This window comes from Centruroides sculpturatus, unplaced genomic scaffold (assembly GCF_000671375.1).
Source record: "Centruroides sculpturatus isolate CEXI.00-Female unplaced genomic scaffold, Cexi_2.0 scaffold11, whole genome shotgun sequence".
Classification (NCBI taxonomy): Eukaryota; Metazoa; Arthropoda; class Arachnida; order Scorpiones; family Buthidae; genus Centruroides; species Centruroides sculpturatus.
In genome coordinates, this window is record NW_019384501.1 from 1,420,613 (window position 1) to 1,448,576 (window position 27,964).

General features: G+C 31.7%; 2 protein-coding genes across 3 annotated transcripts; both read right to left on the reverse strand.

Moving 5' to 3' along the window:
- Positions 1–5,765: 5,765 nt before the first annotated feature.
- LOC111622075 (PITH domain-containing protein CG6153-like) lies at positions 5,766–20,847 on the reverse strand. 2 transcript variants are annotated; one of them, XM_023364394.1, is made up of 6 exons: positions 20,658–20,847; positions 18,715–18,758; positions 16,790–16,867; positions 14,319–14,423; positions 11,953–12,061; positions 5,766–6,024 (listed from the first exon to the last, which is right to left on the reverse strand). In XM_023364394.1, exons 1-6 carry the CDS (start codon positions 20,841–20,843, stop codon positions 5,923–5,925), a joined length of 624 nt encoding a protein of 207 aa, XP_023220162.1. In that variant the 5' UTR covers positions 20,844–20,847; the 3' UTR covers positions 5,766–5,922. The 2 variants fall into 2 exon arrangements, with proteins under 2 accessions (XP_023220162.1, XP_023220163.1); XM_023364395.1 differs by having other exon boundaries at positions 20,780–20,846.
- Positions 20,848–24,088: 3,241 nt separating this feature from the next.
- On the reverse strand, positions 24,089–26,945 carry LOC111622076 (peroxidase-like). Its single transcript, XM_023364396.1, has 9 exons — positions 26,881–26,945; positions 26,653–26,808; positions 26,234–26,338; positions 26,050–26,163; positions 25,709–25,844; positions 25,079–25,639; positions 24,836–25,005; positions 24,260–24,362; positions 24,089–24,193 (listed from the first exon to the last, which is right to left on the reverse strand). The coding sequence occupies exons 1-9, from the start codon at positions 26,936–26,938 to the stop codon at positions 24,136–24,138; spliced, it is 1,461 nt and encodes a 486-aa protein (XP_023220164.1). The 5' UTR covers positions 26,939–26,945; the 3' UTR covers positions 24,089–24,135.
- Positions 26,946–27,964: the final 1,019 nt, after the last annotated feature.

Here is a 27,964-nt window from a genome sequence, read left to right on the forward strand (position 1 = left end):
AAAATTATTACATACCTGCATGAAAATGCTATTTGTTCTGATCATCATTTGTTTCTTTCGACATGAGAATTACTACTGTCACATACTGTTGGTCCATTATGCAGAGACTCGAGTATCCATCGGAAGATTTATACCCACTAACACAAATGGCAAACTACGAGAAATTAGTGTTGCCTGTGTCAGTTTTATGTTATGTGATTCTCAACTAAATGCATACCATTCTAACTCTTAACGTGACAAAATGCGGCCTCCAATTTTCACGGCCCTGATTATGTTGTACGCCGTATCATTTATTAATTATTAGGTTTTTCCCCCCTATCTTCGCGTGTTTTTTGATGGCCAAACACCTCCAGGTTTTCTTAGAACGGTATCGATATGAACCCACACCTCGTTTGGTATTCGTAGAACTTGTAGAATAAATTAATAAAAAAAACCCCCCAACGTCATTCCCTGTGTGTTACGTAAGCGATTTCGACCTCATTTGTGTTTCGTACAACATAATTTATGAAACAATTTGGATGTTGTATAAAAAAAATGGTTTAATAAAAGGTACATTCTATGATAATTAGATGAGCACCATCCAATTGTAGGCTTCTGCTATCATCAGAAAACTAACCCTACAATTTAGATAGAGGGTTCCACCCTAACATTTACGATTGCGTTGACACGAAGGACCGAGTTGCGAGTCTAAGTAGTTGTACCCACCCCCTCCGTCCCACTTGTACATTGGATGAGGAGGAAAAGTCAGCACGCCTCTTCATTGTTTATAAAGTAAACAGGTGAGAATTGTTCAACTACCAATTATTTATATAAGAAATAATAATAATAATAAATTTCTTTTTAATTATTATTATTTTTTTTTAAATTAAAAATCGTTTTTCCTTTAAATTAACGAATTTTTAACCTTTAAATTCCCCCTTTTTTTAATAATATTTAAATCGTTTTATTTTAAAGCCACGTGTTCTTTTAATGTTTAAATTCTTTGTTTAAAAGTGTTATTTTTTAAATTAAATTTGATGAAGTAATTATCTAATTATTTATATTTCAGCATTAAAACAATGACATTTAAATTGTACAGGTGTTTTAAAGCGAAATTAAGACGAAATTATTGAAATTTGATTGTAAATCTAAAGAAGAAAATTGGGAATTTTTCCTAAACTCCAATTAGATCATTATCTAAATGGGACAAGGATTGGCAAAATTGTACACTACCGGCAATCACGTTGTATATAATATATATAAATATATATATAAGATAGATTTATACAAACAAAAGCACGCGGTAGCTCTTAGAAAATGATATTTTTTAGCCCATGGGCTTAGAAAATGCTTCGAGGTAAATCACGTACATCGTCCTAAATTAAAGACGTTGTATAGCTTCGAGTTCTTCTGTATGTCGGTCCGAAAGAAACGAAATTGTTTCGCTTAGCCTATTTTGATTAAATTAAGAGCTACGGGCCATATTATTACTCATTGACTTCGTTTAGTTATTTTGCTCGCAGCCAAATTCAAAATGGGGGCAACAATGACGTTAGGTCCTAAATATGATAAGAGGAACGGATAATTTATATGGCTTATTTACTTATATAAGTAATTTATGGGTTGGAAGTTGTTAATTTATCTGTTGCTCCTTCCTATATCTTAATAACTGCGTTCGGTTATTTTGTTTCCTTGATTTACAGTTAGTTCTTGTGACTGACAAGGGGGGCGCTCTACTCAGAAGTTAATAATCGAATTTATAACGTGTTTGGCGGCGAATTTGTTAAGCATTTTTTGGCTTTTTCTGTTGAATTACATTTAAAGGGACGGTTCCGGTTGCCTTTTAAGCGCGTACAGAGTATAAATGCCTTAGAAGAATTCATCGATTTAAATATTTTTATTTCGTATTCAAGTAATAATTAAACTGATACGTAACCGAACATTCATTCTGCGTGACACGTATAATTTAATCTTAAATGGCACTTAAATCCCGACCCGAGACGATTATAAATTCCAGCCAACCTGATATAAATCATAGTGAAGGCAGACTAATGTCTTCGAGTCACGTGTTTGTACGGCGGTTATTTTATGCGATTTTTATGCAAATTCATTTTTTCCCCCGTATTTAGTAATGGAACGAGAGTTCTCGGTACCGATGGTAATTAAAAATTACTACTTAATTCTTCAACAATTAGAAGCATTTCCACTCATCGTGGGCGAGACAAAGAGTTGAGGAAGGAGCCATCCATCTAGGGAGACGACGAGTCAACGTCACATTGTGTCCTCAGCTGTAACAAGTTAGACATATTGCTGTTAATACAAAAACACGTTCGGCTATATTCTCAGCTATCAATCATTCAAGAAGATAAAACTTACTCGGACTAAGCGATAAGTCGATGTCATTAGGCGAGCTAACAAAGAACCACTACATCACATGTTTAATGGACTTTTCTAACTTTTCTCCCGTGTCATTCCTTTGTATTTAGGAAGACTAAGCAAGCCTCGAGGGGTCAACCCCCCTCCACCATCCGCATTTCTTCTACCATCGGAAATGATTCCACTTTGGCAGATAAGAGACACAGAAAAAAAACCCCACACAATACAAAGGTGGTGATGGATGAACAACTTAGCCCCGAGCTGTTCCAACCAACCCGTTCATGTATTAAGCGAGACACCGAAAGAAGTTAAAAAGAAAATTGCACTAAAGACATGACTTAGGTAAACAATGTCGCAATACTGAATTCGTTTTTTCAGTTCAGCTTTATCGGAACGCAAGGGAAAGTTTATAAGCCAAAGGAGGAGGAGGAGGAGGAGGAGGCAAGGAAAAAAATGAAGCTGCATTCATTTTCTTTTCTCGGATGAATGGTTTGAAGCTGTTAGATGAAGGAGGGTAGGATGTTTACTTGATGGTGGAAGAAATTATGACGATTGCTTTATACTAGAGCAGCATCGTGGAGCAATAATGAAAGTGAATCCGCTTGATTTACTTTAGCCGATATGCATCGATTCCATCTTTTCTCATCGCGATTTCTCCTCGCTACTGTTTCTCTATGTAATTTCTGACGATACTACACTCTCTCCACTCGTTTTAATAACCTAATTTGACTAAAATATTAAAAACTATTTTAAAAAATTCCCCATTTTTCTACTTCATATTTAAAAAAGAAAAAAAATATGTACGTATCGTTTCTCAAAAATGGCGTCGCCGTTTTTAATTAATAAAGTGAATTACAATTTATATCTTGTAGATTTTTTGTTGTAGACAGATATTTAGATTGCTGTTACACCTTTTATCTGCCAAATTAACATTGTATAACGTGTTCTCCGCCATCACGATCGTTGTTAAACAATACGCACGAGTTATATTTAAATATAATATGAACGGCCATTAAAGATTGCTATCTGTAAATACGACCATTAAAGATGTTTATTGTGTTTACAGAATCGGCATCTCCTTTTGACTAGTAGAATGGCGGAAGGATAAGAGGCCGACGACAGCGTGTAATTATATTGTGATGTATTCTATAATGGTGGCCATTCTCTCGTTCTATGGACAATGCAGTGGCTACCGACTATACCTAATTTCGATCGTCGGAAATGCAGTAAATATATCAACGTTGTAGGTCTATTAATAATGATGGATGGAAACAATCGTAAAAAAAAATTAAAAAATTAATTTATTTATCTTTAATAGATTTTTAAATGTGCTCCCTCCGATTTTCATAGTTTGTAATTAAAGCGCCACCTTAATTTTATTTAAATTAATTTCGCAAATATTAAAAAAAAGCAGGCGGCGCTCTAAATCTACTTTATGGATTTCCGAAGACGTAAAAATTTATCAATGCTTAAGAATGGAGGTAAGGCTTAGTTTTTTGTAAGCGCGGTTCTTTTTTGCTACGGATAGAAAACAAACGATTTTAAATAAATGAAATGGCCTAGCTGAGAGGGAAAAGTTAAGATAATTTTCTAATGGATGTGTTATTGCCATAATGGATGCGCGTGGCCTGTATCAAGATGCCGATATATGTAATGACTCGCGATTTAGATCATCGGAGACTGCCTTAATCAAAATTACGATAGCAAGACCAAGTTAACGCAATTTAACACGAATTTGATCATATTCTAGCATTTGCAACCCCTTAATTTATGTAAACAATCGATATAATTTTGAATAACAACACGATAATTCCGTGCAAAGCCATTTATAATGTCAGGTATACGGCAATACACGGCGGAGTATCGGCATCTTCGGGAAGACATTTTTATATAAAAATAAATAGCCAACGGGTTAAAAATATCATTTTTAATTATTTAAAGCGCCGTATTCCATCGTAACATTATACAACTCGCCAGAGATTTAACAATATTTGTTAAATTTTACGATCATTACGCGTCGAGTCGCATCGCGGCCATTTTGAAAAATTTCATATTTTATTGACGTTGCTGCGACGTCGTAAACGTTGCTTCATCAAATTCTCTTTCTCTAGAGATTCATTCAAACTCTTTTCATTATTTTCTCTTAGTTTTAAGTATTTAAAACATTGTAAAAAAGTTTTAATTGAAAACTTCACGGTTAATTCGCGCAGAAAACGTCTTGTTGTTGTTGTTGTTGTTATCAACGTGTTTTTGTAGTGATTTTTATTGTTATAAACAATGTAACCTGCAGCGTTAACTTTGATATTTTATTGTATGGCTAATTACGAATTTAATTCGATTGAAAGGGATATTTATCAGAAACAATTGTACATCCCGAGGCCTCTTCACCATCTTTAGTTTACTTTCTTTCCAGATAAACAAAACATAAATGTTTCCTTTAATATCAAATATTTAAATTCCGATTACACATAATCTATTATTAATTTTAATCACTTTTAATTCGACCGTTCGGCTTTCCCTTTTTTATTTTTTCTTCTTTTGTAAACGTGTCTCGTAAGCAGAAACATATTAATATATCTATTGTTTGCTTGAATTCTTCCAAAAAAACAAATAACAATAATAATAACGCATTCTTTTGTATAAATTATATATGAAATCCTTTATTAGATTTTTGATTGTATCCAATGGCTTGATTAAAAATGTTTTTGCAAGTTTTTTGTAAACATTTTAAAGGCAATTTATACCGAAAACGTTTATAATTTGCGATTTACAGCGCTTAAAATTTCCCCGAAACTATAAAAGGTATCAGTTTATATTTTGGAGCCTTCGTTCTTTAATTGTGGTATTTTCTAGAGCCTTAATTCTTCGGCAATTTACTTTTAGAGCCTCGATTTACCGAAGATGAATACTTCAGAGCCTTAATTAACCATCGAAGACATTTTTTTCAGCCTAACTACTATCTTCTTCTATTATTTCTACGCCTAAAAATCGTTTCATGACCAATTACAGTATTTTTAGATGATTAAACTGATTTTCTATCGGTCGAAGGGAGTTTATTATAATTTTAATCTCAAATAAAAGGACGAGAGAAAAAACTCGTCATCGCGTTAACATTTTTTGAGGAAAAAGTGACAAATTTTTTGCATTTTTTCCGCTGAAAACGTTGAACAAGTCTACTGTTTTAGTGTATTTTTTCCTGAAATTCTGAAAAAAAAATTAATTTTGGAGCTTGAAAACTTCGAAAAATAACGTTTTTAGCTGCATCTAAAAACGTTGAATCCGCAGCATGGGGTTTACTCCGTGGCGCCATCTGGCATACAAAACTGTAACCAATCTGAAACCCCCCCGCGAAATTTTTCAAAACTTTAATCTCAACAGAGTATTAAGAACAAAGCAGAAAGAGAGCACAATTGAGAAAAATTAATAATTTTTTTAATTCAGAAATTCATTTATAGATTTACATCTCGCAGTTTTTGCCTTCTTTCGGCTTTATACAGCGACAAACGTTGAAAGTAGAAGAAAATAAATTACAAAAAACGTTATTATTATTTTTTTAAAAAAAAACGTTTAAAGCACTTCGCGTGAAACGTTTTCGAATAAAGTTGTCTTGTGATCGGCCGGATTGGGAGCTGCTTCGTAAGAGCAAATGGCAACCTCCTGCCTTTGAGCCTGAAAAATAAAAGGAAAAAATTCAATTAAAATTTTTATAAATTTAAGAAATAAAAAAAATACAATTTTTCTGCCGGAAAATTGCATTTTTTTCTTTAATTTTTCTTATAAAATAAATTTTCATTGATATTTTGGAACGTTAAATATCATTTTTTCTCCACAATTTACAGTTTTATTAACTTATAAAACGCAAAATTTCATTTATACGTTTGTTTTTTACTCCAAATTTTTGTACTTTTTTAGATTTTGGAATTTTTTTTTTCTATGGCGCGCGCGGTGGATGCGACGCGACGCGAAATTGTATTTATAAAATATATCATTTCGCTTCGCTAAAGCGTAAAATTACGATCAAATTAGTTATGAAATGTATTTAAATAATTCGTTTGTTAAAAAGATTTAATAGAATTTTGTTTTGGCTGTAAGATGGAGAAGAGAACCAACGCGACGCGCGATCGTTCGGATAACAATGCGATCTATTGGGGATTTTACTGGTAATTTAAATGTTGTGTGGCACGATGCGATGCGTCGACGCGCGCCGACACTCAAACATTCATATTTTCACTAGCAGTTATCTATAAAAGAAAATGTTCCTAGTGTTATTTTGTTTCTAACAATTATAAGAATCATTTTCAAGTTTAATAAATCTAGTTGGACTAGAAGTATTATATAAATTAAGGAAGCGCGTTACACGAAACATCGCGTCGCCTCGTCGCAGCACTACCACGCGCTGACATGCAAATGAGTTCAAGTAGTAATGAAATATCAGTTTTTTGCATATAATAACACGATAAGAGGCCAGAAAAATCATTAAAACAACAGCTTAAAACCTTTTTATTTCAGTCAAAATTAGTTTATTTTCAATGCCAAGTGCCTAAGAAGGCAAAGTTTCTAGTTTGTAAGGAAAGTATGCAACTAATTCAAGTTTCCAATGAAAAAAAAGTGGTGTATATGACAAAATTTTACTTTTACAATAAAATCTGTAACCAAAGCAATTTTATTCATAGAAATCTAGTTTAAAGTGCTTTAATTTTTGATTGACGCATAAAGTTTAATTTAGTCGCTTCCTTGAATACTTTAAAACTCCACATCACAAAAGTTTTAAGTCAAACTTTTCAAGTTTACGTCAAAGAAGGTAAGAAGTCAATTTTCTATCCAAAATCTGCCTAAAACAGTATGCAATTTCATTTACAGCATAGCAAATTAATAAACTTTCATTTAAACATCAGAAACTTTCTTAATTAAATTTAACAAGATGCTCATTTTCCACTATTATTAAGATAATTTTTAATTACACTTGTTAAACTTTGGAGTGAGCCTTTTTTTTCTTAATTCTTTCAAAAAAAGATGAAGCAAAAAAGTAATTTTCCTTATTTAAAAGTTGCAATTAAAAAGTTTAGTTTCATTCTGATTTTATGAAAGTTTCAAGTAATTTTTAAGTGTCTGAAGATGAGGAAAACTTTGTTTGGATAAAGTACAGTTTATATTAAGATGTTCTCAACTTAAATGTGGAAATTTCTATTTTTTTAACATTCACAAATAACTTTATGTGGACTAACAGAATAAGTGTTAGTGTGAACAAATGCAATTTAAAGCTACATTAATTGATTTTAAAATATATATTTATCAAATAGTTAAGCTTTTAACTCTAAAACCAAGCATACTCGAGAAATATTTGCCTTTCAAACTGTTTTCTAATGTTTACTGCACCAAAAATCCTGAAAATTTTTAACTTCTCTCATCACAAAAATGGCCAAAACCTTTTATAATAGTGCAAAATGTATTTTTGTATGAATAAAAGCTTTTTTGAGTCATTTTAATTTAAAATACCCAAAATTTCACATATATTTTAAGATAAATGTGTGCTTTCACGATCAATCAGTTCCTGTCTGTCAATAAAATTTTTGAGTTAAACTTAAACGGACTCAAGGGAATTTGATAGTTACTGATTGTATTTAACACCATTAAATAGTTAGAGGTCACTACTGCTAGTAAACTAACATTATAAAGGAGTGAAACAGCAATTCAAGCTAAACAACTGTTCTTATATTTAAAATTTTTTTTTTTAATTTTTAAAATTAATAATCACTGATATAAAGTTTTCAAATCTGCTGATATGTCTATAAATTCTTTTCAAATTAAGGAACTGTGAATGCTCACAAATTGTAATCAAAATAATGGATTCAAGAACTAACAGTGCAAGTTATATAATTAAAAACTGAATTATTTACTGAAAACTTGTGCACATGATTAATTCAAAGTGTTACAAATAACATTAACAAAACAGATTAGATAATTTTTCACATTTATGAGCAGTTCCGCAATGGTATTCTGCCCAAGTTCAGTTCCGGAATATCGGCTTTTGTCCGTAACAAATTAATTGGAATTGAAAGGAATCCAGTTTAAGTCAATTGTAACTATTATCTTAACAAATACACAGTTTACTTCTAGAAAATCCCTGATCTTTTATAACATTTACGAGAACCTTTTATGGTGTTTACCCAATTGAGAACTATGTCTATCTCTCTTTGGTTAACTGTGCAATGTCAATGTTAGCTAATTTATTTATTTTCTAAGAAAAAAGTTGGCAAGACAATAAAAACATCTTATGTAAATCTTTGTTTTTCCTCACTAAGCTTGTTCGGAAATTTTGTTATTATTTGAACCGTTTTTATTTTTTATAAGCAAATGAAACAAATCGAAGAAGTAAATGTTCTGTTGTTTTATAGGCAAGATAATTCACAGTCTCCAAATTTTGAATTTAATTTTTGATTTTCTTCTAGTTCAAGCTTGTATCCACTGCATAAAATAGCCATCAATAATGCAAATTTTTGAAAATTAAAAAATTTTGATTAGTTTACAGAGCAAACTAATTTAATATGATATATAAAAAATAAAAGATTACTTTACAAACAAAATAATGGCTTAATTTTTGACTTCTGTCAAGAGATTTTAACTTACTTCCAATGCCAAGTAAGTGCCTAAGAAACTAGTTTCTAGGTTCTTATGAGAAAGTATGTAACTAATTCAAGTTTTCTGTGTAAAAAGAGAGGTGTATGTGACTAAATCTTATACTGAAAATTTTGACAAAAGCAATTTTATTCATAAAAAAACTAGCTTAAAATGGTTTAAACTTTCTATGTCAATCAAAAATTTATCTTCAAAACTCAACATGACAAGAATTTATGTCAAAGTTTTAAAGATGACATAAAAATGAATTGGAGTAAAATGTCAATTTTTTATCCAAAAATCTGTGTGAAACAATATACAATTTCATTTATAATACAGCAAGTCAAACTTTTAAAGTTACTCTCATTATCAACTTCATGTCATTGAACTTTACAAGTTCAACTCACAGATAGCTTCAATTTGAACCTCAATTACCAGTATAAAGAATTGCAATATAAGATAACATTTGTAAGATGGATAACTTGTATTCTTGTCTTGTTGCGGACCCCATCATAAAAATTTCTCCAACTTTATCGGTCATAAATTATAATCAAAATAAAACCATTTGTATTTATGTGTTTAGTTAGATCTAGTAGGAATGATTTACTTGCCATGTGGTATGAACAAGTAAAAAAGAGCAATAGTATTCAATTGAGACAATTCCTGTATCTATACATTTAAATAAGGGCAAAAAAAGCTTCCATTTACAAAAAAATATCGAACAAAGCAATAGCACGTGAATCAAAAACTATATTCAATGAAATATGACAGAATAGTAGTACAATTTTTTTTAAAAAAAGGCATACATCAATTCCAAGAGGGAAAAAAAAAATCACTACTGCTTTCAGAATGCATTCTTATCAGCTTCCAGTGGATAATGTTAGCCAAATTACATGACTGATTAATGAAAATAGTTAATCAGGTCCTCCTAACCCTAATCTTTCCATATCTGGTCTCGGGTTTCATCTATCTAACTCTGTTCTTGAGATTAAGGAAGGACAGACAGATAGCATTTCTCAAAGTGGGAAATAACACCCCCTTGTGGGTGATGAGTAAATATAGGGGGGCTCTGGAGGCAGGTATTGAACGGTGACCAAAGGCAAAATTGGGGTCACTGAAAGCCATTCCCTTTTCCCTGTTAAACTGATAAGAGGAAACATTGAGTTTAATGGTTTCCAGATGTTGAGAACAATGTATGGTAAGGGCACAAAGGGTGAGATTCATAGAAAAGTTTTCCTAAGAATATTTCCAATCCTTTCTCACACAAGAGAAAATGGGTTAGGGGGCATTGGGTATAACTTTATGGAACAAAGGGGAGCAGTGGATCGAAAAAGTTTGGGAATCACTGCTCTAGAATCTTAGGAGTCCAGTAACAACAACACTTTAATGGATAACTAATGCTCTGTAAGAAGTTGTTTTAATTTATAGATCTACAATTTTTTTCAAATTGCAGTCCAAAAAGTGATCCCAGAAACTTGGCAGAGTTTCAATCTTTGATCTACTGTAATTAAACTAAACAAGTTTTTAACTGATTCAAGCACAACAGAACAAATATTCGCTTGATATAAAACAAAATTACAGGATCATGTAATCTTGAAGATGCTAAAAACTTACTTTAAACAAAAGTACTTGAAATAAATCTTTAACTAGTTCATAAAGGAATTAAGCATAAAATGCTTTGTTTTATTCTTGAAATTTATCTATCTGTGGCATACATGCAGACAGTGCCAAGGGCAACAAGATAGAGCAAATTAAATAAATCTGGTTCTTTTCTAATAGTAAAAAGAAAAATCACCAATATAAAACTGATATATTATTCATTCGCTCTATTTATCAATTACAAAATTTGATAAAATGGCCAGGACAATATTTACTAAGTTTATACTTAAACAATACTTTAAAAGTGTCTTCTCACTTCATTTCTTTCATGCACCATCAGGAAATAACAGTCGTGAGATGGAGATGACCTTTCTTTAGAGACTTCTCTACCACACCAATATGGGAAAACAAGAAGATTTTAATGTTTTAATTATTGAGGCAGACAAGAAGCCTCTAAAGAATGATCGACTCCACTGTATGACTGTTATTTCCTGATGGAGGTTGAAAGGGATGAAGTCAGAAGACACTTTTTAAAGTATTGTCCATTTGAGAATTTTTGTAAATTTTCTAATAACTCTAATAACTAATTAAGTTAAAAAAAAAATCAGAATAAAAGCAAGATCCTCAAAATAACCTGACAATACTTGAATAAAATACTAACATTATGTCCCAAAAATATGTATATACACTTTAAATTAAAAAATTAAAGTAAATATTATATAAATTGAAGTCTAAATTATGGTTATTAATTAAATTAAATATTAAGAAAATAAAGATAGAAGTTATTAAAAATCAAAGTTGTATTCACTTTTTTTGGGGCAACCCATATAAATTTGGAAAAGCTTTTGTAGATATATTATTATTTCAATTTTAAGAATCCAAAACAGGACACAAATTAATAATTTGAATAATTTTGTACAAATAAGTAAGGTATTTTAAAATAATTATAGAATAAAGTTTAAAAATTATTTCAATTTTCAATGCTAAATATGAATGTAAACACAAGTTCTCAGGATTAAAGTTTTTTTACAATAATAATAAACCATAGATCAATTATAATTAATTACAGTACATGAAATTTTATATTAAAAGATAAGTTTAACTAATAACATGCTTTCATAGGCTTGAAACAGTTAAGGATTTGATGCTGTTCTACTCTTTCAAATGTTTCTGAATTATTTAATTTCAAATTAATTCAGATGATTAAAACTCTTATAAATGACAAAATTTCATAATTCAATTAATTATAATCTTGAAATTGTGTAGTAACATAGGAGTAATTATTTGGATTTTAGTTTGTTTCACATTTTACATGTTATTATGAATCACTTCACAAGTTTAACAGTTTCTTAGTAATTATTATTAACTAATTGAAGCACTTACCTCTGAAAATTCTCCTCGTAAACCTATGTAATATATTCTTGTTTTGTCACTTCCAAAATTTTTTGGGAAATGTATGGAAAGATAATACATACTAGAAAATTTTACTATCCTGTCAAATAAAACAAATAATAATTAATAAAAATTATTTTTTATTCACTAAATATGTTAAATTTTACTCAATTAAATAGCTAGTTTCTAATTTGTATTAAATGTATACTTTAATATAATGAATTTTAAAAATTTCTTTCAGTGGCTCAGAGCTTTTTAAGCTAGCGACACTTTCTTAATTTCAAATTTTTGACAGTATACCGATACTGATTTTGCGGCAAACATATTCTTGTACGTACCAGTGATCGAATGAAAGTTTGAGTGTACTCGGTGAAGCCGCAAGACAGATGCAAATGAAACAATTACATGCCCTGAGAAACACTAAAATACTTAAGTATATATTGTATGAGAGAAAACATTTGAGACCCCTTACATATTTATACTTACTCCTTACAAATAAACTTTTCATTTGATTGCCCTATTTAAACAAGATGCCATCCCAATGATTTACATAAAAGTAAGTACGTACAGTGACACCTTGTATTTCAAACGATTCTAGCTTTGAACATTCCAGAATTTGAATACTAAATTTAACAGAAATTCAATCTCAAGTTCAAACAATGCTTCCACGTTCAAACTATACATGCAGTGAAAAATGCAATCACTGCATAAACTTGTAAGCACCATCTGTTGTGCATTCAAGTCATCTCTTGCGCTGTGAAAGCATCTCTTGTATTACGCTCATATATTTTCAATACATTTTTGCTTCATTTTTAGTGTGTTTGATATATATTAATATATAACCTCTACCTATTAACTATTGCATCCAAGAAGAGTGTGGAAGAAATGAAACCTAAGAGGAAAGTTGTTAGTTTTCATTTTATTTTACAGTATTTACATAAAATAAAATGAAAACTAACATTGTTTGAATAGGGCTGACAAAATAGGGGCCAAAAACGTTCAAACATTGAAGTTAAGCATTTCTTTGCTGTAAATTTTGCATTTAGGTGTGATTCTCTACTCTACATACAGTTCCAGTTTTCTGGTAAAGTTGTTGTTTATCAGTATTTATGTATTTTATTTATTGTTTTCATGTTTTAATTTACAGTCAAACATCTGTTTTCAAACATAATTTGTTCCTAAAAGATGTTCTAAATCCAAAACAAATTTTCCTATAAAAACAATAATCTGTTCCTAATCCCAAAAAATAAAGCTTTTTTTTAAATTTTTATCTTTTTAGCTGTATTTCATACATAAAAATGCTAAAAATGCAATGTAATATTATATATAATATAATACTGTATTATATATAATAAATTTTTGTTATTTAATTTGACTTAAACCCCTTTAAACACAAATTCTTGTTTGCCATTTATATTATGCAAATTTCAATTAACAGAGTTTACATTAATTAATATGATTTAAATTCAATTGTGGCACATACTGAAAATGGAAGTATCATCTTTCCTGAATACTCATCAAAATCTAATTTAAATAGCAACATCATAGATGATTCGTGTCATGATAGTCAAAGATGCCAGGCAATCTTGGCACCTTTATCTTCTCGGANTGCTATTAATTATGAATATAAGGAAGATGATGTTGAAACAATTGTGAAAGAGAAGGGACGATTCAAAAAAAACCCACATAATTATGCTGTAAAGAAGACTCAGCTGATGAAACAAAAAGATATGGCTGTGTTGCTTGGCAATGATGATGAAGTGCAGAGATTAAATTCAGAACTGGAACAACTTGAAGAAAGGGCTAAAGAGTTAGACAAACTTCGCACTAGTAGTATTAGTGCAATTAGTTATATAAATGAAAGAAACAGATTAAAAAATATTTTGGATTCAGAAAAAGCTATTTTACAAGAAGCAAAAGAAAATAAAGCAAAAGCAGTAGATGATCCATTTACAAGAAGAAGGTGTGCTCCTACATTAGTTACAAAATCTCGTGAAGCACAAATTAATGCTGAAATACTTCAGAAACTTCACCAACAAAGGTTACAAGAAGAACGTATAAAAAAACAAGAAGAAGAGGAGGAGGAAAGAAGAAAAAATGAAGAAATGAAACAAAAAGTTAAAGCTACAAATAACGTTCAACAACAACGTTCTGGAGATGATTTATTTACAGCTCATAATTTTGATATAAAAATTGACTTGGCATTACCATTACCAGCAAGTTCATCAAGTTCATCAAGGCCATCTCCTGCAGGAAGAGTTGCTCCTAAGAGGTCACTTAATCTTGAAGAATATAAAAAGATGAGAGGTCTGATTTAAGTCTTCCTGTTATGGACTAAATAATAAATAATGATTTACTTTGTCGAATATTCTAACGTTCCCGTGGGATCGGGATATAATTCAAATTCTTGATCCGGAGTGGCACCGACGTCATCAAATGATAGATGAGGCCTATTTTTGAATCTAGAATAATATATAATGTTTATATAAATTTCATAAATTTTCTAAATTCCTAATGAAAGTAATGATTATAAATGTTAAATTTTAAGAATCAAAAACAAGTGTATGAAACTTCACAAAAAACATTTGTTTGCAAATTTCATCACATGCAAATTTATGAATATTTAAAAAAAATTACGTTGAATATTGAAAACTTTGACATTATCTTAACTTTATTCTTAAATTTCTATATATTAAAAAAAACCCAATTCCTTTGAGAAAGCAAATAATGCATTTAATATATAATTTTCTTAAAATTATGTCTACAGTAGCAACAAAAATTATACAACATTGCCTAAAGAATACATTTGTATTATGGCAGTGAGATTTAGATATGTTTTGCCATACTGTAAACAAATAAATAAATTACAACAGAGAAATTAGAATTAGAAATATTGCAAGATTTAGACACTGACGTAGAGTCTTAAATTCCGTACATGACGATCGAAGATGACAACAGAATAAGAATGAAATGGCAATGTATCATCCAACCCTAAACTTTTCATCTGAAGTACTGCCAGACATTGTTGCAACATTTTCTTATGAGACAAATACCATATTTATTCACGTATAAGACAATCTCGCATATAGAAAAAGGTGTGACTTTAGAGATCAAACTAAAGAAAAATAAATTTATTAATACAATTCCAATTTTATTTCGTTTAATCACAAATAAAATATTATAAAATGTACGTATTAAGACAAACGTGGTTGTTTGCCTTAATAGGTGATGAATGGAAAACAAAACCAAAACATTATAATGAGCATAACTGGAAAAAGTTTATTTTTAATTTATTCAGAATGTGCTAATATTCATTAAAAATAGTTATCTCATATTAGTTAAATTGTTATGTTTATAATAATTGCTGAGTGACCTGTATTTCATTAATGATTCTATAAATAATGAGGAACTATTTCTGCAGATGAATGAGATGCAACACGGTTCTAATCGGTGGACGTAGGATTAAACTAATAAACAACGAGGGTGTGTCTTAATTTGTTTACAGTAGCTGCCAACTTATAATAAATAGACTGTAGACCTATAACGGAAGCAAGAACTATACATGGTTCACAGAAATTATTGCAAAAATGCTTTTGGTTTTAGACCAAATAATCACAGATCTTGAAAAAAATAAAATAATTTTATTTCAAACTGAGGTATAAGGACTGGCACCAGTACAATGCATGTGGTAAGAATGAACTCAAGAGGGAGACAAAGACTATGTGGGGACGCACTGAACTGTTGCCAGGTTTGCTCGCACATATAGGATGACCTAGGTTTTTGAAGCAGTGAAAAATATGAAAACCTTGTCTTATATGTGAGTAAATATGATATCTCAAAACAGGACACTTGTATTGATTCTCATGTAAAAGAATATTGAAAATAATTTAAAATGTCAAAAATATATCTTAACAATAACCACAAGATGAGGCTTTCCGTATTAAATAAAGTGGTTCTCAAATCAAAGAAGTACCTTGTCAAAGTTGGTCAATACTTAATAAAATTAAAAATCTAATAAATCAGACAAATGCAAACATCCTTGACTGAAGTGGCATTCCAATTGGAAACCTGATAAATTAGAAGTAAAGCTTTTACAAATTCCACTATTGGATTAACAAAATTGAGAAACAATCCAGTCTTAATATTCATGAAAATTGTACTTTGATCTTCCAGAGAGACAAAACCAATATACAGGGGAACATACAAATATAAACAGTTTTTAAGAAGAAGAATGGTTAAAATTTATGTTTATTTTTTTAATTTTGAATCCCAGTAACAAACAATAATTTGCTACGTCTTTTGTCAGTGTTTTCTTAGAATCAAATGCATTCAAATACTTAACATTTCCTTTTAATAACCATTTGTCTAGGATTGCGTGTAAAAATATAATCTTTGTTGGACTGAAAGTTCTCAGAAACACAAAATTTATCAACGGTTGCTCCAATAAAGTAGGCTTTTCTGTAAATCAAGACTAATGATTTTATTATTATTTACTGACAGAGATATCCAAAAGAACATTTACTCTTGATATAAACCTTTCAGAAGCATTATATATTAATTTTATAATATTTATACTTAAACTAAAGAAGAACTGGCTTTTTTGATTATTTAACACCTATAAAACCAGTTACAGAATACAACTATACTATTAAAAACACATTTTTCTCCCCACAGCCGATACTTGATATTCTGAGCAAAAAGGAAGCAGGGATGTCGTCGCAATTTAGCTTGCTCGTACAAAATATTCTACATTGTGTACGAGCATGCATCATAATCTTTACAAATAAATATAGTTTAACTTAATTTAAATAAGAAAAATTTAACTCACAGCCTCATTTTGGAAGGGTGGCTTCCGTTTTCTCCTCCGATTACTATAATACCTTTTAACTTTACATTTCCGGTGAAACTGTAGTTGCAAGAAAGGAACAAATTAGAAAGTTTATTAAATATTTTATGTTAAAATCATTCAAACAAATTAACTTTATCATATCTTAACATTAATGCAAGATAAAACTATTTTAATTTTCAAAAAAACGATAAATTTGTGATACGTAGAATACAAGTTTTATAATTTTAAATGTATTTTAAAGAACTTAAATTGGGCCAGAAAACAAATCTTATTCAAAAATAATTTTGAATTAGCCAATGCTGTTTTCCTGCAATTTCCTGTCTGGCAATGTGTTTAGAAAAATGGCATCAAGATGACTTTGTCAAACATTTGACATCAAAAGTTATTTGCAGAAATTGCATACAAATACGCTCCCCTAAAGATAGCAGCATCCAAACTAGTTTAGTTGCTACTTCCTACTTCTGTTGTGCTTCTTATTGATTGTCAAATTATTTGATCCACCTCCACACACACAACTTTAAAACTAAGCACCATAAAAAGTATCAGAAACAGTTACTTATTGGACAAAACAGTGCACATCAAACTCAAATACTTAGACTATGCAAATGGCCACAAGATAAAAAAGAATAAAATTTAATAGTAGTTCTCATTCAGCCTTTTCTTGTTTTTATTGAGCACTTCACATATATCACTGATTTGCATACAACACACAAGAAGTTGCCACATCAATTTGGCATCTCCTTTCACAATAATGGATTGCTAGTGATCTTGGGCTATTGTATTTTTATGCTAGCCTACCTACTACACCTATGCAAGTCCCTGGCAATGTACGTGATCTACATTAATGTATTTCAGGTTACATCCCAAATCATCTACAGACCAGTCAGAGCAACTATCAAAAATTCACAAGGTTCTATTCTAGATTCAAATTTGGATCTCTTGGAACAATCTCTGTCACTTCGGCTAAAAATTCACCCTATCACATTCTATCATAAATGGTTCTTTCGAGGTTGAGCATCCCATACCCTTAACATATCAATTTTGCATTAACTAGTATGAAGAGTCCCAGAATTAAACATTCAAAACCTCCAAAAACTTGCATCTCTCTAAGATAATTTTCAGTTAACTTTCCAAGACAACAAGCACCATAAAACATGAGTATTTGCCACTTTGAGTTGAGGCTTCTTAAACTTTATTATTGTAATTCTTTTTACCTCTTTATCCTTACTTTTTACATTTCTGTGTATATATTGTCTACTTTATTATAGTAATATTTTACTTTTTTCTACACTGGAAATATATAAAAAATTATCATATATCTGACATTCAGACAAATGAAATAACTATAATTTCACTAAAGACGACAAAGTATACACCATTATGTATATATAATAAGAAACTTTACTCAGTTTCCAGTGTTGATTTTATATATCTTTTAATAATACTAAAAAATATATAATATTTACTGTTTTGATGATGATAAAATTAACATCTTTAGTGTTCTTTAATAGGATGTTGAAGCTGACAAGTTCTAAAAATGCTTCACGTGCATGAGGATTTGAGTTGGTGTTTTTGTTCAAAAATACCAGCCAGAGGAGCATACTTCAACAATTACATGAATGTCCTTCAAAAACTTGCTTTTATGGAAGACATGGCAGAAACTTAATAATTACTACATATAACCTTTACTTTCCTCTATATTACATAACTTTTGTTTTTTATTTTAAATATAAAATTCATAAATATCTTTCACATAACAAGATAATCCAAAAAATATTGTGATTTTGTCACAAAAAAAATTAAGTAAAATAATGTGACCCAATCTGAAATTTATCTGTTCTAATCATATGTAATAGAAAATATAACAACTTTATTTAAAATCTTAAACATAAAGAAATACTCACGGAATGTTAAACAGCAATTCTTCGTCGACGTCGCTGTCTACGTACTAAAATAATCAAAAATTAATATTTAATATCTAACATATTTTACAAAAAACTATTATATTGTTTATTTGTTCGTATTTTAATATATTTATAATCTTTTGGTTTCCGAATTTGTTCGGATGCTAGTTCCATACGTGCAAATAATTCCCGAATGCCAATTCGTCAATTAACTTTGGACTTTAATTTTTCATCAAATCATCAGAATCTCTTCTAGAGTCCAAACAAAAAAGTCAGCGGTCGGATAAAGCCGTAAAAGAATGACAGAAAGCTAAATACGACTGCACGAGAGAGCGAGTCTTTGAGCATTTCTCACGATGCCATTTTATAATTTAAAAAGAATTTTTAAACATTTATAAATACAAGACAATAGCAATAGCAAGCTTTTATCTTCAAACAAAAATGGCTCTGTTCTGATCAAAGTGACAAATGTTATTACATTCTGGTTTTGGGCACCAACAACGAGAAGGGTCTTCATCTATTTCTAAATAGTAAATAAACATTTATAAATACATTAATGATGTGATTTTGAAACTACAATTTCAAGCTAATTATTTAATTCTGGAATAATGTCAAAATTCAAACAGAATGTTTGCTCGGGGTCCATACTAATCTATTATATAATGTTCCAAATTCGGAATAGACAAGACCCAACTTGTATTCTAACAGAATATTTGTATACCTAGCAAAACTTGTATCACCTGTTGTACAGTATAATGCAGCAATTTTCTCAATATTTTCTTCAAAGGTTTTATATGTCTTTTATCAATGCTAAATATTTGAATGATTTCATAAGTTATGTTTTGTTATACTATGTTTATACCAGTGATTGTAACTAAAGTATCCCTATAGTCCAAATGCAACTAAATTTAGTATGGTGACATTTCAGAGTATGTGGAAGAATTCCTGTAAAAAAATAGTACCAAAAACTCACCACTGAACTTGGTACTTTTTGCACTGTTAGCAACAAACATTTTATTTGTATTGATATAAGACACTCATGCCATTCAGAGTGTACATTGCCATTCTAAAAGTGTAAAAAGTGTACGCATTCTCAACCTAGAATGGTTGGCTAAGTGGCGCAGAACGGCTCACGGATCGATGTCGAACCGCACAAAAATTTCCAAGGTTCCGACTCGGAATCGACAGAGTTCTCTCCGAGCAAACAAGTGGTTATTTTTGCCAATTCGCCCATTTGACAAGCATGCATTCGAAATCTAATTAAAAGCTCATTTATAAAGGATATTTGTTTGCAGGAGGAAAAATTAATTTCATAAGCATTAACTTTTAAAAAACAACACCGACAAGATTTTATTTCTGCAAAAGGCCACTACTACTATGCACGGAGTTGCAAAACACCCCGACATAAGCAAAAGAAAACCAAAAGGAACCATACACTTAAGGAGAGAATATTTTGTCAAAGATTGCTCTAAGTTTTCTTGCATTTATACCAAATAAAAATTAAAAAATAATTTTATGCTGGCAATGTATATAGGAAACTGCCCGGCATTTTAACGAGAAAAACACCTAAGGATAATATTCAGATTTGTTTTGAACGGTTCATTAAAATTACGGCAATGCTTCGGGGCAAGTTTTGGGAGTCCGCACCTCTCAAAGGATCATCCTAAAGCCGCGGTTCCTTTTGATCTTTCAGTCTGAATCCTTTGACGTAAATAAAATCTTGCTTTAACGAACGTAGAGTCATTGTTTAACTAATATGCATTAAATAAGCTGCAATAAACAAGAATAAATATATTAATTTGTAAAAAATCAGTATTAATTTTTCAAATAGTAATTACTGTTGATCCTTGTTTTTAATACATTTATGTAAATTCGAGCACATTCTGAAATTCAAAACAATTTACTGTATATATTTTCAATGGTGGGAAAGTATCACTGCCAACCTTTTCTAGATCTAGTCTCTTCTCCCATGGTTTAAATATATATTTTCCCGAACCATCGACTTCTTCGTTTAAACATTCCACGTGATCAATATCAATCTTATTAAATAAACTATATTCTATACCAAGCTCTGGAGAGCTGTCTGCACTCGAGTGTTCGCATCCAGCGTGGTGTCGATGACCCGCCATTTTGCAAATTACTCCTACCGCCCTCTGACGTTCTGAAACGGCAACTTAAATATTCTGTATCGTTAATTATAAAAATTTCTTAAAATTTGTAAACAATATCTAAATTTATTTTTTATAAATACCACTAATAATTATATTTATTTATTTTTGTGTTTGAATAATTAAATTGCGTATTATTTAATCATCGCTTCGGCTAGTTGGCCGCGTGATATTAATCTAGCGGTATGGTGGATCCGAGTTCGAATCCTCGGCTTCTATGCAATTTATCTTTCATAAACTTTCGTTGGATAAAATGACGAAAATGTTCGTGTAATTCCGCAAAAATTTATTTTGTTCGTCTTCTGATAAGAACATTTTTTCCTTCGGGAATTCTCGTAGTTATCTCGTAGAATTCTTGCGTGCGTGACGTGATTCTTTCAAATAGGAGACGCGCGATCACGTGACACAGCTAGGAAAAGTAACGCGCATCGGATCGAAAAGTAAGGGAGGAGCAAAAGACGCCAAAAAAAAATTGTAAATATTTTAAGGCAGTTTTTAAAAGGCGGAAATTATTTTTTCAGGTCACCAATCGCGCAATCTGTTCATTTGCATATGCGCACGCTTTTTCGTGTAAACTGCGAGCGTTTCGAGTAACTGGTCGATGGAAAAGTACGTAGTGTATCTGGTCTCGACTTTCAAGTAACTAACTCCGTTCTCAAGATTAAGAAAAGAAAGACGGAAGGACGACAGTGGGAATTTATAGGTTTACAATTTTTTCAAATTGCAGTCCAACACGTCAAAAGGTAGATACAAAATGGAGGACGAGATGAAAAATCCAGCCTTTTCTACTAAATTTCTGATACGTGAAGGGATAGGAGTTTTGACGGATGCGGTAAGTTAAGCCTTTTAATTATACCTAGAAGTACACTGATAAAAAAAAAAAAAAGACCATGTGTTTGGTGTGTTCCATTTAGCGATCCTTTGTTAATTCTTTTGTAATATGGTAAACGCGTCGAAATCGATTCGTGGAATAAACGGGTATGACAGATTTAAGCGGATGCGCAAGGACAGGCAAACAGTGACGTAACTATAGGAAAGGCAATTTAAAAAAATTGAAAGGCTGTCTTGTTAGTAACACGCGTAGCATTTCGGATGCCTTATAAACGATTGCTGCGTAAAAAACAACTCTTGAAGTAACGATTGTTGTCGTTAATACAGTAATTTCTTATTTAGAAGCGTGGTATTAATATGTGGATGTCGATTCCCTATAACTCCTGCTACTTTTGTTCAATCCAGGTGAAATTTTGGTTATACAGTGGGTGATCGGTTAACGAACATAATCCGTTCCAAGACTTTGTTCGTTATCCGATTATCAATTTACCATAGGTTTGTATGGGAAGTTGATTAATTCGTTCCGGAGACCCCAAAAATAAAAAAAGTATATACTTTCTTACTACGTTTATTTAAATATAATAATAATAATACATATATACAGAGACTTGCATTTTTATTACTCATGTTTTTTTGTTTGTGGGGTTAAAGAATCTGTCTAATGCCGATTGTTTTTCTCTCTTATTCAGGATTTTCAGAAGTAATTAATAGCATTGTAATTGTAGAAATCCCCAAGCCTATTAACCTCAACCCGGTTTGTATGCCATTCTAAGACCATTGATCTGACATCCCCCATTTCTTCAAAAGATCTTTAATTAATAGCAGATATCGGCATTAATCCTCTTTTTCATAATAAAACGCATCTCGTCGAGTTTCTCGGTGTTCTTCATTCGAGAGTTCTTGGCGTTTTTCTGTCGTCAGATCAGTTTCGGGTTCCATTATGAGCTCTTCGATGTTCTTCATTTCTCAGATGTGATTTTTGTTACTCCTTTAGCCGCTCGAGTTTTCTTAATTATACTGTATCTTTCTTAGATAAGATTGAACTGCGCCCTACTGTAGAGTTATTCGAGCCGCACTGTCCAGCAACACCAGATATCATCTGCCCACTCTCTACCTTTGCTGTTATACTCTCGCCTTTCGAAAATAAAACCCGACACAAAACTTAACGAGTGCCCGCCCGACAGTCTCGCGAATACTATAAAAGAATTGTTTGTCAGAAAAATAAAAGGCTGGAATTACAAGGAAGTATTTCAAAGTTCGAGGAATACAATCTGATCGGTATATATCGGGTTGAGCGTCGACGTTGACGTCTCCCGCGCTCCGAAAAGTTTCGAATTGTTACCCGAAGACAAAGGAAAATCAATCGGTATTTGCTATTTCCGTCGCTTCTTTTTATGTTTGTTCAGTGAAGTGTTCGTTATCCGATCTGTTCGTTAACCGATCACCCACTGTATTCTCGTGTTACGCGCAAGAATACACGAAGGAAAATTTAGACAACTTAATTTGCGGAAATATTAATTATTAGCTATATATACCAATATAAAAAAAGGTTTTATCGATTTCGGCTTTAGCCTAAAGTTGCATTTTAAAATATTTTAACAAATGCCGTAATTTTAAATTTACTTTATTCGATTTAAAAAATATTCGCGTAGTGTCGCTTGTACAATAAATAAAATTTTTCAAACGTTCCATAGTGACTACGTGACGCTCTATTATCCAATCGGAACTAACGATCTGTTGTTTAAAATGTATTGCGGCGCATCAATTGTATAATCTACTTAATTGTACAAATTTTAGATGCTTTTCTCGAATCTCTTGAAATCTCTACTCTTCTCGATTCTTCAATATCTACGTTCTATTTTTACACGGAAGTAGTCTGTCATAGCTTGACGGAAAAATTTCTAGTTAAATAGATTTTTGAATTATGGAATAATAGATCAAAACCAATAACTAAAAAATTGTCCTAAAATAAGTCGGCCAGATGGCCGTAGCGGTTAAGGCCTCGGTCTATTACTACGGTGGATCTGGGATCGAATCCGTGCGAGTAATCCCAGTGATCTTTCGTGGACGAATGTTGCTAGGCTTCTTGCAATTGTTCTTTAAAACTAAGTACGCGTACATACGGCAGGCGAGCTCAAAAAGGTTGGCCATTTTTGGCATAGACCATAATCCAGCACTGATTAATGCTTGGTGCATTCACGCATCTTTCTTTTTTAGCAAACGAATAACTACTGAATAATCTGATATATAGGAATTTGAATATTTAAATATTTATATCGTTGGTGTTGTCAGCGTGCGAATTCTTCAAAAATAAATAAGTGTTCGTATACGTTTATATATATAAAAAAAGGCACTTTGAATCTAAAAAAAGTGCACTATAATACATTTATTAGCTGGTATTAACTGACAATACAAGGAATAATTAACTGAATATTTTCAAATTGACAGATGGAATCCTTGAGCAGCTCACAATGGAATTCCTAAAATTAAAATTTAATTTAATTTATTTCAAAATGTAAATACATTAGATTAAATTAATTTCTTACCAATGATCCGGAATTCTGAATACTTTCTTTTGTAAATCTTTAATTTCGGTATTATCACATAGGACCCTCGCGAGTGTTGTTTTGCGAATTTCTCGTAATTGTTCTATAATACGAAACAATACGTTGTCAGCAATCTCATTACAAATTAATAATTTCAATAACGTCGTTAATCCTTAAAAATATTTAACAATACTCTTTATTGTCTGTCTATCGTTAGAAGAGACTTGGCTCTTACGTTGCTAACTACTAGTTGCTATAGAAACAGACGAATTCATTTCATTTTAGGTGGATGACTACGGGCTTGAAAATATTCTGTTTTAGGGATACGAAAGTCCTATCGTAGGAGACTGGCAGGTGGCCTGGGCTTAATATTTAGACCCCAAAGATACTTTATACGAATTATTCGTTCATCGTATTTCTTGTGGATTAAGTAAAACTTTAATATTGTTTTTTAATATACTGAAGGTGTCTCGAATTCTGAAATGTTCTTACGATAAGATATTGAACCAAGTCTCTTCGGGATGCTGATAGAACAACGAAAAATAGCGATTTTCTAAAAATATAAATAATTAAAACCTGGGGTAAAGGATCCAATCTCGTTGCAGTGTTCAAAATAGAAACGATCACCAAATTTTAAACGCTCGAATTGTTCCGCAATTATCGATGCAAAAACAGGACCAACAATACCTCCTTGAACGGGAATTTCAGATGTGCCACCGGTATATAAATCGACGTCGTGTACGCTCCTAAATAAGAAAAGTAAATATTATGAAGATAGATTTCACAAAATATCAGTGGAAAACTATAAACACGGCTTACTTGTACAGTTTCTTGAAAATCTCAATAGTATTTGGATTGATAAATCTTCTCAAATCACTAAACCTTTCAATTTTAACATTAAAAAAATGTTCGACGTAAGAGACGTAACCGGGTAGACCGTGATCTCTACCTCTTAGGATATTAAAAGCAACGAGATCTAGTCCCGAATTATTGCCTCGCCTTTGGTACAGATGATTTCTGACGTCATCAACGAGCAATTCGTCAAAACACTGAGAAGGTTGTTGCGTGGCACCTTTCATCAATCCATCCAGTTGTCCATTGTACAGTTCAAAAGGGTGAAAATAGTTGTCTCGTAAACTAATGCTCGATTTTTGGTTTTCGGAGTAGATCAAATCGAAGATGCCATCTATTAACGAGTGGCCAAATCTATAAGCGGCTGTGCTAAACTCGTTCAGTAACGAAGGATCAAATTGAGGATCGTAAACGGTGCATCCATTTTCGGCCACGTTTAAAGAGTAACGTTTCATGTAGTTGCTTCCGAGAACCGCGGGCAGAAATTCGTTCCACGTGATCATTTGCATCTCGGCAATAACTATTCTCCTATAATTTGATTTTTAAAAATATATTAAAACTTGCAAATATGGTTGAAAAGTAATTCTCAATCTTCACCTTGTCTCTTGAAATAATTTTTCATCCGACCATTTAGGATTATAACACGCTAATTGTTCGGCAATGCGATTATGTTCCCTGGCCCAAATCGTGTGCATGCTGGTCAATGCGGGATTTTGGTTTAATCGGACGTCACCTATTCAAAAATTAGAAACATAAGATATACTAAATGTCAAGTACTAGCCTTAGATGTCTAAATTAATGGCATCTAAGAGTCTTCATTATGTAGTGCACGTGGTTCCCATCTGTCATCTGCGCTGACTGACTTCAATGGATAAAATTTAGGCCCTATCACATAGCTCAATGCCTCACCCGTAAGATGCTTTCATAGAAGAAATTACCTGCTCGAAAACATAAAAGATTTTCATTGGGTCTACTGCAACTATCCGAATTAGGATTGGTGGAGGCGGGTAATACGTCGCCACTACGAGGATGAAATCTCATTAGCAATTTGCCTAAAAAGACGCAATTGATGAGTTATAATTTTAATATTAAAAAATGCATATAAATCTGTAAAGTTCTCACCGTCATTGTTATTGCTTCTTAAATTATTGTTGTCGTCAACTGCAGTCCCGTAAACTTGAGAAGCATCAACAAAAGCTGTTTGTTGGTTCGTTTGTTGGCGTGGTCCTCAAGAATTTGAATAAAAATACTATAGTTAAAATAAATATGTGAATAATAATCATAAGAGATGGCTTCAAGCAATTTTAATTGTCTTCTTCGTGTTTACGAGAATCAATTAACGGACCAATTGAAGTAAAGATTAGCCAAAATAGATGTATCTTTACTGATTTTCCCGCTTTGCATCAGAAAAATCAAATAAAATTTTAATTAATTCACCACTAAATACTTCGTAGTGTTACCATCTTTCCAGAGTTAGTTATCTACGAAAGTGATGCCATCTTCCATGATTATATATGATATAAAGTATTATTTATAAATACCAAATATGCAGGAACTGCATCTGGCTGATCGAACGAAATTTAAGCACTTCCTATTAAATTTAGAGTAGAAATAATCACGAGGACTGATGAGGATGGGCAGACATTGTGGATGATCATTTTCGTTTGCTGGACAGCATTGAATCATTTCGTTGTCGACTGAAAAAACGAAATGTCATCCTCGTCAACAATATACTTAAAATGTATTTAATATTAATTGTTATTAATTACCCGTTCGACTAATCGGTGTTAAGGTGATGTCGTGATCTATAAATTGACCCCATATCATGACGATGTGGGTATTTCTGTCGGATGGTTCGTTATAAATTTGCTTGTGAACCTTCACAGATAATTCACGAGGAGAAGGGAGAGGACCATTTCTGCCAGCTCGAGGAAGAGAAATATCTGTCAAAAACAATAAAATCTTCAACCCTTCAAATAAAATCCTTTCTACCCGCGTATCGTTCTTCTTCGTGTATAAACGTAAAGGAATTGTTAGCGAGAAAATATTTATCAAATGATAATTTATACACAATAGGTTGGTGTTCTGATGCTGCTCGGAACTTCTGTAGGTCCTACGTATCGAAATTTATTTATTAATAAAATGTACCGACAATACAGTAACGATGATAAAGCCTTGCAAAGTGTTGGTTAGAAGCAAAAATCGTTAAGATCAAGATCAAATGAATAAATATAATCGAACCCACCCATCTAGCATCAACTACTTTCATCGTATATTATCGTCTTACGTCATTTGCCCGACGACTCAAGACGATAATATACGATTATGGTGATGATGATGGTATTGCGAGATAAAATGTTTCTCTATCGTCTTCGCCATCTTGTTAATCTATTTATTGGAATAGTTTATCTGTCACATAATGGTATTACTTCATAAATCATTTAATTAATTATCGTATTATCCACACGAAAGTAAAATTAACCTTTTGTTTTATTTAAAAAGTTGATATAATATCTGCTTATTTCTTCATTGTTAGCTTGGTAAATAAGAAAATAACTGATAAGTTATACGGCAACGGGACACGTGGGGATCTACCAAGAGGGGATGCCTCCCGGGAGGAGGACTTTCTATCCCAATTTAGGTGTTACATTGGTCGTGGGGCCGGCCACGTGGAGTTTTCCGGAAAAACCGGAAAACTCCACGTGGCCGGCATGTCGAACAGGCGCGAACCCGCGAGCAATGTTTAGTGTTTTATCCAGTCGGCCACATCGAGCCGTCTTTGCAACAAAAGCATAAATATTAACATATTATCCTAAAAATTTAACTTAAAAAATAATAGTTATAGTTTTTCTT

Coding starts and splice junctions, on each gene's coding strand:
- LOC111622075 (XM_023364394.1), bottom strand. CDS start 20,843: ATGGCGGGTCATCGACACCACGCTGGATGCGAACACTCGAGTGCAGAC. Junction 18,759..20,657: donor AGAGACTAGATCTAGAAAAG/GTTGGCAGTGAT, acceptor TGATTATTTTAG/TACGTAGACAGCGACGTCGA. Junction 14,424..16,789: donor CACCCTTCCAAAATGAGGCT/GTGAGTTAAATT, acceptor ATATTATTCTAG/ATTCAAAAATAGGCCTCATC.
- LOC111622076 (XM_023364396.1), bottom strand. CDS start 26,938: ATGATATGGGGTCAATTTATAGATCACGACATCACCTTAACACCGATT. Junction 25,006..25,078: donor ATTTTCAAGAAACTGTACAA/GTAAGCCGTGTT, acceptor TTTCTTATTTAG/GAGCGTACACGACGTCGATT. Junction 24,363..24,835: donor GATTGGATCCTTTACCCCAG/GTTTTAATTATT, acceptor TTCGTATTATAG/AACAATTACGAGAAATTCGC.